We start from the raw sequence: 12,500 nt of genomic DNA, 5'->3' as shown, positions 1-12,500 counted from the left end.
GTCATCTAAAAATGCAACGAAAATTTCACCTTATTAACATGTGAGAAAATCAGGTTAAGTAAAGATATACGTTGGAAACCAAATATGTGAAAGCGTTTTCGTAATATATAATGTGTAGCTCAAGATTTACACAAAAGTGAACATCAAAATATCAATTCTCTTCTTGAAGAAAGCGCAATTCAAGTACCTATGTGACTTCCATAAAACTTTCTGTTTGCACGTATAATTAAGCAGATACTATAGGTGACTTGGCAGACAACCCAGACTCTTGAAAGCAGTTCAGCGCCACGCATTCGTTCTAGACCTAAAATTTATGCACAGAAGTTTTTAATTTATGCCCAGAAGTTTTTAATTTATGCACAGAAGTTTCGACAGCAGTAAGATGTCCTACTTATCACGAATGCTAACTTGACGCCCGAAGCTATTCCTTCTCATGTAGATTTCGCGAAAATCTTTTTTCGAGGATTTAACAATTTTAAGCGTTGAAAATTCGTGCTGGGAACTTTTTTTGCGATTTTCTGTTCACTCGCAAAAGAAAATTAACTTAGAAAGGAAAGTAAAATTTTCAACTTGTTTATCTTGTTACGTTACACAGATAGATGGAAAATTAAAGTAAGACTGAACTTAAAAAATATCAAGTGACACTTAAGTCCGTGCAGAGTTTGCCATTTGACTGAGGAAAATACATTCTTAAGGTATTTTATCCCGCACGATTCTATCATTGTAGAAAAAGGCCAGTTCATAAATCATTCAACACACCTGAGCAGATAACACCAACATCTTCTGAATGCCTGCAAGAAGTGGCTCCCCATCCCGAATTACCACACTTAACGAGAGCAGTCTCGTTTCCATGGCAACTGACCCTGTCCAGCCACACGCGTCCACTACCGGGACCAAAACTCTGATGTACCTTTCTCACGCTTGTGAAACCAAGCTCATAGCAGACGACTCGCGAATTTGCTTCTGTCCAGGCGTCATCACAAACTGTGCCCCATTCTCCAAGGTGAAACACCTCCACGCGACCCTCCCTCTCAGAGCTGCCGCCTCTGAGTCGGATATTTCCTTCGGCTGTTCCCTCCACTACAATAAAACAAAGGTGACAGGTCAGACGATTTATGTTTTGTGTTTCAACGCATCAAACTATTTTGTACTGCCTCCGATTTTATTTGAATCTAGTGAGAAAATTCAATACATAAGGAAAGAGGAGTTTCATTAAAAACATAGTAAGTTCCAGTCAAGGGAACTTGACAAAATACTGAACGGTAATCTGCGATCCAGGGGAGTAAAAAACATTGTACCTTGCTTCATGCTGCAGAAACCCTGATTAGCCCCGGCAGCTATACTCGTACGAAGAGATTATTTTCCAGCAACTTACCAGAACATATCACGCCAGCAAATCCATAGTTACAATTTCCCTGGCTCCATCCGTTATGAACACATTCTCCCAAAGTGTCTTCACCTCCTTGACATTGCACCTTTTTCAGTGAGCGAGTGACGCCTACCGCAGTTTCACGAGTTATGCTTTTGGCCCCAGGAAAACCGAGCTGTCGACACGCCACAAAGGCATCATGGATATCCCAGCCATCATAACAAATGGGTTCCCATGAGCCACCGTGGTATATTTCTACTAGTCCGCTGTTAGTACTGTTATTGGTCTTAAGCCTTAATGCCTTTGTTGTACTACCGCCGTCTAGATGTTGAAATGAGAAGAGTAAGAACAAAGGTTTAAAAACAACAACAACAACAACAACAACAACAACAATATGAGCATGAACTTTATAATTCCTTAACTCTTTCTCCGTTTCCTTGTAAACGAGTTGTTCAGATGTCGCACTTTTTTTGAATTTTTGCATGTGTCCGTTTGGTCGTGTGAAAATTCATATGAAGAAATCGAGAAGTTTCGCGCGCAAAGTCGGCACTGTTTTTCAGAGAATGATAGAAGAACTTTAAAGAGGTTCGTTCTCAATTTCCAACACAATACTGTTTCAAATGAATTTAGTGTACACTTTACCAAAACAGCCAAAACGTTTCAAAGTAGCGAGGAAGAAGGATCTTTGATAGGTGTCTGATGAGTTTTTCATTACAGCGAGCCCGACCAAGTGAGCCAAATTCGAGACAAAGAAACAGCTTCCAGTCTAAAACGTCCTACTGAAGATATCAGAGATCGGGCAATAGCAAAGGAAAAAAAAAGGAGGGGGTGGGGGTAAGGAAGGATTTCAGTTCATTGCTTAATGCCATTTTCTGTGGCCTCTGTTACCTATATCAGAGATCGGGCAATAGCAAAGGAAAAAAAAAGGAGGGGGTGAGGTAAGGAAGGATTTCAGTTCATTGTTTAATGCCATTTTCTGTGGCCTCTGTTACCTATATCAGAGATCGGGCAATAGCAAAGGAAAAAAAAAGGAGGGGGTGGGGGTAAGGAAGGATTTCAGTTCATTGCTTAATGCCATTTTCTGTGGCCTCTGTTACCTATATCGCAGACAACACCAGCGTCTTGTGAGTGAGAACAGTCGTGACTCCCCCAGCCGTTATGAGAGCAGTGTCCGAGGCTTGTCTCGTTTCCATAACAAGCGAGATCATCCAACCAAATAGGACCCCTTCCTTCACCAAAATACGAGCCTGCATGGACGCTTTTAACTCCTCCGTAACCCAGTTGCTTGCAAACGACTCCGGCATCCTTTTGGCCCCAGCCGTCTTCACAGATTGTGCCCCAGGTACCTACACGGTATATCTCTACGCGTCCCTCAAACGACCCTTTCTTCCCATCTGTTAGACGAACGTCGTAGTTCTTGTAGATGTGTACGGCTAAAGTAAAAGAAAGATGGAAAATGCTACGTGTTATTCCTCGCGCTTTGATTCCGCACAGGAGATTCAGTGTCCTTTTTTACGTCCTAATGTGGTGTCTTTTGAGATGTTCAAGTAAAGAAATTTGTGGTCTTACCAAGTATCTCTGGTTTTCTCAGAGAAATCGGGATCAATCTCAATATCTGGCCAACTGCGCACCTACCCCTCCCTTTAACTCAACACGACACCTAGCTTGTTATCAGTTAATTGTTGTGCTGGTTTAAGGGAGGGGTGGGTGCGTAATTGCTCAGATACTAAAATTGATTCAGAGGCCGATAGCATTTATCGATTTGCGCGAGAAGAATGTTCTTCAATAATAGGACGTCGGTATATTGTTAAGAACTGGTAATAAACCAGCCAAAGCCCTAATATAAAGCTTTCTGTTTGACAAACGATATGCAATGCACTGACCGGTAATTCCTTAAAAGGGAACCATTCGTTATGGAGTCACAACCGGGAGATAAGTGACCGGTCCAGTGCTTATAGACTGTTTCTTACCTTCGGACGGGTAGCACTGGGACGAGAAGGATATATCATCGACGGCGATGTCACCATGGAATGTTGAGCCTCTTTCAGCTTCAATGATAACCTGAAGTTTAATTGTGAGTTAGCTGACTTCATTTAGAAGGTGTATGGAATCTCAAGGTATTCTTATCCAAGAAACAACTCGCGTTGTCGAGAAACACAATCTGACACTTTTTATAAACTCGACACTCTTTTACTAATTGAATGATTTTGTTGCCTCATCGACGCGAAATGGAAAACGCTCATTAATGGTGCAAAACCGGTAAATCACGAGACAATCAATACTACAAGCAAGACCTATTAACTGGTGACAAAATGACGTCCAAGGCCTATTCGTGACATGATCCTATAACATTTCCATATTTACGAGCGTTTTTATTAGTGCGTGCATAAAAGCGAGTGTTTTTGTTATGTTTTGTTTGTTTGTTGTTGCATTTGTTCTCTTTGTTTTGTGTGTACGGCTGGTGTTGCTGTTCTTATAATTTCTGTTTGACTTTTGGTTTTTCTTTGTTTCATTTTGTTGTATTTTAAACTAACTCTTACACTGACCATTAATTGAGGATCGAAAGCAACGCGAGATTTTATTGGTTTTGCCTTACTTCGCTCTGAGATTGGTCCAGAAAACTCGCACCAATCTCACTCGACCAATTAGACTTGAAACTAAAACTAATTACGAGTTGGTCGCCTGAGTTTTTCCCGCGCTTCTAGGCAGGTAAGTTGTTTTTACTTTGAGTTCTCATTATCTCTCGAACTTACTTTCCTCTCCATTAAAAAAACGCTCTTAAATTGTCTTCATATTTCCTTTGTAATTTTCTAGTTAGTTTCAGTCGTCAGTTACAAAAGCTTCTTTTCTTTAGCTACATGTTAAGAGACAACTAACGAAAAAAAAAAAAAAAAGATCGGCCTCACCTGAGATACTGTCCAGTTTGTTGTGATGGCTACGTCTGCACGTAGCCACTGGTTTCCTTGACTACCAGATTTGTGCCACAAGGGAGAAGTTTCAGCACCAGTGATTGTGTTCCTCAAAATGACTCTTAGCGTTCCTAAAGTACGAAAGCCCCATAATCCTTTCATGTGATAATAGAAGCGAAGCTGCAAAAACAAAGTAAATATGATTAATATCTATTTCACGAATCAAGACTACAAACAAATTCCCGATTCGAAGAGAGAGATTAAAAGATGGAGTTTTTCGTCTTGTCACAAGCAAGGAATCCTCAAAAAAAAAAAAAAAAAAAAAAAAACCAAAATCTAGTCTTTGTCCCTTGTTAGTGACAAACATCTAAAATATTTCTTTGTGTCTAGTTGTAATTGAATGATCTGCTTGAGGCAATTAAGGCTGTACAAAATCCCAGTCTAGTTGACCCAATCTAGACGTGGCACTTTCGACCTTCAACTTCTTTAATACGTTGTATTCAAAACCGTGAGACGTGGTGAGTATATACAAAGAGATTTGACGAAACTGTGCAAAGATCTGACACAATTTACCTGTCGGCGTCTTCGGCTGTAAAATATTCAAGTCATAACCTAAAGCAAAAGACGCAGTCACTGCATGTGTAGAAATTTAACAAATAAAACTTACAGTACACCCGGCCACATTCTGCCACATGAACTGCGGACTAATAATCCTTGCTTTATCTCCTCGCACTCGGGGATTCGATGCTTCGATGTATAGATAATAACCTGAAAAATGAAGAAATTTTAACACTCTTCTAAGAGATATCAAGTAACAAAAATCAAATGGCATCTGTGACAATTCCGTCCCGCTTTTCTATTCCGTTTTCTTGAGAAGAGCTGCGACATTTTCTTTTTTGTTTCTTTTTTTTTTACTTTTTTTTCTTCTTTCTCTTTTTTTGTTTTGTTTCAGACACACGCACACGCGCACGCGCACGCGCACGCACGCACGCACGCACACACGCACACACACAGGGAGTCAAGATATAACAATGTTTACACAAACAGTAGTGAATAAAATACTTGGGGATAACCTTCAGATAGCGACCGAAAAACGAGTAGGAGAAATGGGTGGATGAAAGAAGTCATCGACAAACACATCCCAGTATGTCAGACGGGAAGGGAAGAGAGACTTGGGAAGAGCCCCTCTCTCCCCGAAATTTCTCCTTGGTACGCTTTTCGATTATCTTCAGTTTATCCGTTGCTGCCTGTCATCTGATAAACGTCACTTACCGGCTCCCCGGTAGCCCTTGGTATGGTCATAATAGGGTCCGGTGTCAAAGCTGGCTGTGCTTCCAGTGTGTCTCTCCCAGTCAAAATCATCATCTGTCAAGTTTTGCCAGTGACACATGTCGGCCTCAAAATCACAGCGGCCAGGTGTGAGACCTGAAAAGCCAACGATTTCAATTCAAAAAACCTCTCACTAGAGATACATCTCACTTCTTAGGTCCACGTTCAAACTCATTTGCAACTGGCCTCGAGACGGTTACAGTGGCTATATTCGTGTACTTTACGTTAAAATGTGTGATACTAAGTAATTTTGCACGCTCAGGTCACAGACGGCCGCTCAGTTGAATAACCTACCGCAGCTTAACTCGTCCGATGCGTCATAACAGTCATCGGTAAAATCACACTGTTTGGACAAAGAAATACATTCGCCACTTCCACACGGAAAGGTTCCCTCCTTACAAGTGACGTTTTCTGAAAGGCAAAACAAAACGTTAAAAACAGTCAATTAATAAGACAACGAACTTTCTTAAAAAAAAGACAAGATTACGTCGCGGTACCGTGGGGTGCAGGTCGGCACTCCGGTGTGAACGAGATATCATCAATTGCTATGTCCCCGTGAGGACTGTGTCCACTGTGCTCGCCCTCAAATGTAACCTGTTGAGGGAGACGAAGAGTTCAAGAAGAAAATTAGCGGAGAGTGTTGAACACTCAGCAGCGGTAAGAAGACACAAGTTGTGCTCAGCGCAGATTGTGAACTGCAATAAAGGTTGAGACTAGCACTTTTTTAGTTGCACTGCACTTAATTCTTTACACCCTAACCAGCGGCGAATCCAAACCTTGAGCTGAAAGGGAAGGAGGGGAGCGACAGTTTTTTTTTGGTGTGTGTAAACCTGCGGGTTTTTCTTTCTTCTGCGTTCATTTCTTTTTAACCCAAAAAAAGGGGAATAGGGGGAGGGGGGAGGGGACGGCCCCCGTGGCCCCCTCCCCGAGATCCGCCTCTGCCAACATCAGTATGCATATTCTTTATACTGTTCTTCATACATCTCCTTAGGTGCTGATTGACAAGGAGGATTAGTTTTTCTTTAGCTGGTGATTATTTCCTTTATTCTCCTGACCTTAATGCGTGATTCAGAGGTGATCTGTAAGGAGAAATTAGATGCTGGTCACTCTTTTGGGTCAAAGGGTCAACTCAGCAGAAAGAACACCTACGGGTTATATGCCATCTGTATCACAGTGAAACAGCAGTGACAAAGGAACGAAACAGGACATACGCCCTTCTTGTTCCCTAATTCCCCCCCCCCCCCCCCTTAAACTATGAAAGACACATCATGCCCACCAGGTCCACGTTCCTTAATCGTATGGGTGAATTCCTTCCCTTTCCTCAATAAGGAAATATGAAAACAACAGCAACAGCAACAGCCAAACAGTCTTTTCCCCAACCCTAACCCATACATTCCACGACCTCCTGTTTCTAATCGTACAACAATCGATGAACAGACTGAGAGAGAGCAATGAGCGTTAGGATGAATTTCGAAAGAGCAATTCTCCATTAATGCCTATGTGAGAACTCACATAAAACGAGGAGGACAAGTTAAATAAAGGCACTTCAGCGCGTCCCCATTCGTTAAGTTGCGAATAAGACTTCGTCCACAGCGTCTGCTGAGAGTACCGGTCAGCGGCTAGCACACGGAGAGTACCAATCCCGACTCCATACAAATGATAGTAGAAGCGAAGCTTGCAAAGACCATTGTTATCACCTGTGAAGTAAATGAAATGTCAAAACAACGAAATTATCAACTTGAGCGACTGCGCTAATTAGTAACCATTTACAAGGTTAGAAATAGAGAATAATTCAATATAGTAAACGAAAGACATCTACGCATAAATTATTTGGTTTTAATTCACCAACCTTGAAAACGCGGAATGACGAGTATTCTGGCCTTTTCACCGCCTTGTCGATTCGAAACCTCCAGGTATAAATAATAGCCATTGCGATTGCCATTATGATCAGCTGATGGACCTGAAATTTAAACAAAAGTAACCTTCTTACACATTCGTTGTTGAATAGGTTAGAAAGAAAGAAATTGCACATGTAGGTAAAAATTCTAACAACGGAACCATAAAGAATTCTATGGTTTACTTCTAGGTGCATCAAGAACGGTTTTAATTTTCATGTGCTACACGAGCAAATTTAGCCCCAACCAACTTTCTTTACTTTAGAATCCCACTATGGTTTTCGTATAGGAGAACTTGTCTAGGCTACGGATAAACTTTGCTTAATCCTAGATCTGCTTTGCTGAGGAGAACGTTATGGTGAAAACGCGCCAAGGAAAACTGATTTGTCAACTGAAAACTTATCGATAGAAAACTTGCCAACGGCAGGAGAATTTCTCAGTGGAAGAATTTCAAACTTGCCATTGGATAACTCCACAAGGGGAACATGTCATGCAGAACGTGCTTGTTGTCGTGTTAACTGAAATATTCCCACAGCCTGCAGAAATAACGACTTTTAAGGCGAGCAGAAACGCGAAAGAGGAAAAAGCTAGCAGAGCGCACAGGGCCAGTCCTGCGCGGGACGAGGAGCGTAAAAAAAAAAAGAAAAAAGACGCTTGAGCGCACGACATTTTTACGTCATCCGTCATTACAAGTCACCTGTGAAGATGGATGCTGTACTCCCTTTGTGCCGTGTCCAGTCCATTTGGTCGTTTTTGGCCTGAAGCCAGCCGCATATTCTGGTGTCGTTGAAATCACAACGCGTGTAATTTTCGCAGTTAATTTCATCAGAGCCATCCCAGCAGTCACTGGTGAAGTCGCAGAGTTGATCCCGCGAAATGCATGTCATGCTACCTCTGCCGTCCGCTGGACAATGAAAATGAGTTTTTAAGGGGCATACAGGGAGGATACCTGGAAAAAAGAAATATATATTTAATGATTAAAGCTTGATTTAATAGTACGGTCATTTTTTCTGCTGATCAGGTCAGCGAAAAATGGAATCTGATTCTTGCAGTCTGGAGTCAAAAGGCATTCGAGTATTTGGGGACACTCACAAAAAAACCAATAAACAAACAAATAAACCTTCTCATGAAGAAAGACAACCACCCAAAGAACATTCGCATCGAAATTTGAAGACAAATCTTTTTTTGTAATTCATTGCTTTTGCACAGTAGACGTGTCGGGTTTAAGGCCAATTTCATTCATAAAGAAGGACATTTGGAATATCGAAAGACTCAGATTAGTGAAGAATAACTGAACATTACAGGAGAATAATACAAATCTAAAAATGAAGACATCTACAATTCATATCTGCTGACTGAATAAACCAAGATAAAAGGCCACTAACTGAAGAACCTTTCTTACCTGCACATTTAACTGTAACTGTGCTATTACTGGGACAAGTTGCGTTGTTAGAGCTCTCTCCTAGAGAACAATTTTTGATTGACGTCTCATCACCTTTGCAAGTAACGTTAGAAAGTCCAGCGAACATGCCGAGCAGCGGTGTATCTATAAAGATGAGCAAAAAACATCAATGAACGTCTGCTTGACAAATAAAATCAGTATCGACGACAGCTAACAGGCTTGACACTAAAGGTAGCAAACTAGCCATAGACTAGTAGAAATTCAGGTTTGGCTAGTGGCTTTCGATATCCACTAGCCAGTTTGGCTAGTGAACAAACTGAAATTGTTGTGACGTCTAAGTTGCCATTAGCCACTAGGCTAGTAATTTGAAAAGTTGGAGTCGAGCCCTGGCTAACCTATTACTCTCTCCTACCAAGACCTTGATATCAATTCTCCTCACTGAAAAATTACTGTAGAACTGACACAATCAAACTTGTATTTAACGGTCACCCACGGATTGACCGCGTCATACAAGTTGACCAGTAACTAACGGTTCCACCGAATAAAGGTAATATATAAAAGGGGAAAAAAAAAGTAAATTTATGCAATAATAGGCCACCTGATGTACAAAAACTCGCTCAAAAATACTACTAAAATTTATTTAGGGAGTGAAACTAAGATTAAATTTCATTTGAGTTTTACTTGTGTAGTTCTTCTCTAAGTGACTGTTCAATACAGGTGGAACACAATACAAACAGGTCGTTGGGGTCCATGATGGCGAGTGCTAAAATTGAGGACCGCTTTAAAGGGGAGACAAATTCGGCAGCAAGACAACCGACCACTTAAAGAGGGTAGCCACTTATACAGCTGGGGTAACCGCTAAATACAGGGTGACCGCCAAATACGGGGTGACCGCTAAATACAGGGTGACCGCCAAATACGGGGCGACCATCTAATACAGGGTTACCTTCTGTAGATCCGTTTTTAAATCCCAGTTCTCTACAAGCAACGGAAGAATCTGATTGGCTCCAACCTTCACTGCAAACTGGTTGCCATAGCTCTTGGTGATACACCTCCACCCTTCCCTCGTTGAATGTTGAACCATTAACAAGACGCACATAGGATGGAGCTGGGAGAGGGGATAAAAAGGCGATTTCATGTTAGAGTGCTTCTCAGTTTTCATTTACATCCATCAGTCCTTGCAAACTGAGAACTAAAACGTTGAACGTGAACTTTTTCTTAAGTATCATGTGAGTACGAAAATCGAAATGAAAATTGAGCACCTCGTAAATTTCTAGCCAAAGTTTGGTAATGCAAGTAAAACGTTGATAATTAAAAAAAATTGAGTTTATGTTCGCGGGTATGGCGACGTGTTGGGCCTGACTCAGAGTCACTTTTGCCCAAGCCACTAAGCGAGAGTTAAAATGACTACGATAGTCTGAACGATCCCGCAAGCGTGCGAGTGGGCTAAATTACATTTTAGTCCACCAAAATCTCCGTGTAAGCCTTCAAAATGCGCTGCAATGCCGGAAGAAGTGATAGTGATAAGGGAGAAGAAAGGGATAAACGCTGAATATTGCGTTTAAAAGCAATCCGGTAAAATAGATTTTATACAAAGTTTAGAAGAAAACTTGCAACCTCGTATTCACTTGAAAGTATATTACTGTACTCACTGACTTGAATGCACATTTTTCAAGTAAACAAAACAAATCAGAGGATGGTTCTTTTTTTTCCCTGACCTAGTCTTTTACACCCAGCTGTGAATGAAATGTCATCCAGTGCGATGTCTCCCTGGTACTGAGCGCCGCGCACACCTTCAATTATGACCTGCAGAAAAAAATGAACACGCATGAGATTTCTTAATTAGCGAGTACATTAACTCCTCTATTTAGCGACTCATGGTATGATGATGTACGTCGAAAGTTGCCAGAAACCTTACCTAAACATACATTCAAAGCAAGCAAAAGCGACAACATAAAGCACTTTTTTCTAGCCAATTGAGTGCAAGCAATCATGGCACTCTTATTATATCCACTCCTGAAAACTTCGTGTTGTTGTTTTTGGTATTTTTGGCGCTGGCATTATCGAAGGGTAGAAAGTAGATTTGATCTTTAGAGGGCCGGGTGCCGCTCGGATTTACTGCACATTTAAACAAGATTCAATCCTATAATCAAAAGAAAATAAAGGCCAAAAGCCTCCCTTTCTGCTACCCTATTTTCCCTTGATCGCTTGAAAATGACGCACACAAAACAGGCCAGCTGAGCAATTGCGCTATTGTACATTTTGGCAGGTAATACGTCGTTTGATACACTAAGACTGGATAATGCAGAACATGCGAATCTCAAAGAGACAATAAAAGTCTTTTAGGTCTTTCAATGTACCAGTCTTAAACTGTATTTTTACGTGATCAAGTCTCTACTCACTGATTAAAGCTTAATGTTTCAGACGCATGCATTTGACATGTTTTTTACAAACCTGAAATTTCGTGTCACTGTCGAACTGAACTTGCCGTTTAAACCAATCAGAACCTTGGTTTGTTGTGAGTGACAATTTCTTTACAGCAAAACCCACGACTGGTTGTTGGTAGATGTTGAGTTCACCGATGTGACTTCCTTTCATGTGGATGAACAAATCCATCTGATTAAAGGGACAAAAAAAAGAGGGAATCAAACTTCCCGTTAGCTGGATGTCTCCAGGACACATGTGAATGGAAGGCGTGACATGGATTTTGCGTCATCGCTTTACGTCGTTTCAGTGATACGTGACACAGACTGTGTACACGGATAACGAACCTGGAGCTGGTGAGTTCCTATACCATTGGCCATCACTTTGAGGAAACAAGGTAAGTTCAATACAGAAAAAGAGGTGCAGACTGATCTCTCGTACAAGCATCATTCTCTCAAATTCTACAATTTACGCAGGCGTCTCCAAAATTCGTTTTTTGAGCATTTGTCCACCATGGCGTCCCCGAAACTGCTTCGGAGTTCTTACTTTGCAACGAAATCTAGTCTGTCTTTGAAGTTGAAATTCGATGTTTATAACGAGTCGATGAGAACTCCGACTCATGACAAAAGAAAAAAAAGAAAAATTGCCATCACGCGGGAAGAAACGCTTGTGACCATTTCACTATTGGTTTTGGTCTTACATCTGATCGGCTGAAAAGGCAGCGCAGATGTTCTCTTCCAATCACAAAGCGTGGAGAAGTAAAACCCAAACTAATCCCGGATCAGACCCATTCTAATTCCTAAATCATTCGCTCTGACGAAGGGCTAACAAAACGTCACAGTTAAACCTCTTCACTGCGGCCAATTTACAGTATCAACTCCGTTGACAAAACCAAATTATCTTGCAATTGAATACTCCACACCGACGTAGCACCACAGTTTCTTTGGAAACTTACCCTCCTCAATTCTGGATTAGCTGTGATCCCCAATTGAAGAGCTCTATAAATGAATGAAAACTGACCTGACAAGTGTTACTCGGATCCACGGGGGCCAATGTTGGGCTAACCAGTCTGGCCTTGTGATCTCGCCGTCGAGGCAGAGATGTTTCAATGTAGATATAGTATCCATTAACTATGCAATACAAGAAACGGGAATTAAATTTAGATCTACAAC

General features: G+C 41.3%; 1 protein-coding gene across 5 annotated transcripts in view; it reads right to left on the bottom strand.

Annotated features, from left to right (window-relative positions):
* LOC111342410 (uncharacterized) overlaps positions 1-12,500 on the bottom strand; it is a 36,435-nt gene that overhangs the window by 15,021 nt on the left and 8,914 nt on the right. For all 5 annotated transcript variants that reach the window (XM_088755213.1, XM_088755212.1, XM_088755214.1 and 2 more), the window contains 18 exons: positions 12,349-12,458; positions 11,359-11,520; positions 10,623-10,710; positions 9,851-10,012; positions 8,905-9,048; positions 8,200-8,451; positions 7,457-7,567; positions 7,120-7,304; positions 6,105-6,201; positions 5,902-6,018; positions 5,551-5,703; positions 4,946-5,046; positions 4,276-4,458; positions 3,340-3,430; positions 2,467-2,802; positions 1,376-1,690; positions 760-1,080; positions 1-5 (listed from right to left, as the gene is read on the bottom strand). The exon at positions 1-5 is cut by the window's left edge and continues 64 nt beyond it. In XM_088755213.1, coding sequence (XP_088611339.1) covers positions 1-5; positions 760-1,080; positions 1,376-1,690; positions 2,467-2,802; positions 3,340-3,430; positions 4,276-4,458; positions 4,946-5,046; positions 5,551-5,703; positions 5,902-6,018; positions 6,105-6,201; positions 7,120-7,304; positions 7,457-7,567; positions 8,200-8,451; positions 8,905-9,048; positions 9,851-10,012; positions 10,623-10,710; positions 11,359-11,520; positions 12,349-12,458 — 2,933 coding nt within the window. The remainder of the gene's footprint in view (positions 6-759; positions 1,081-1,375; positions 1,691-2,466; positions 2,803-3,339; positions 3,431-4,275; positions 4,459-4,945; positions 5,047-5,550; positions 5,704-5,901; positions 6,019-6,104; positions 6,202-7,119; positions 7,305-7,456; positions 7,568-8,199; positions 8,452-8,904; positions 9,049-9,850; positions 10,013-10,622; positions 10,711-11,358; positions 11,521-12,348; positions 12,459-12,500) is intronic.

This window comes from Stylophora pistillata, chromosome 3 (assembly GCF_964205215.1).
Source record: "Stylophora pistillata chromosome 3, jaStyPist1.2, whole genome shotgun sequence".
NCBI lineage: Eukaryota > Metazoa > Cnidaria > Anthozoa > Scleractinia > Pocilloporidae > Stylophora > Stylophora pistillata.
This window is presented reverse-complemented; position numbering and strand designations above follow the sequence as displayed.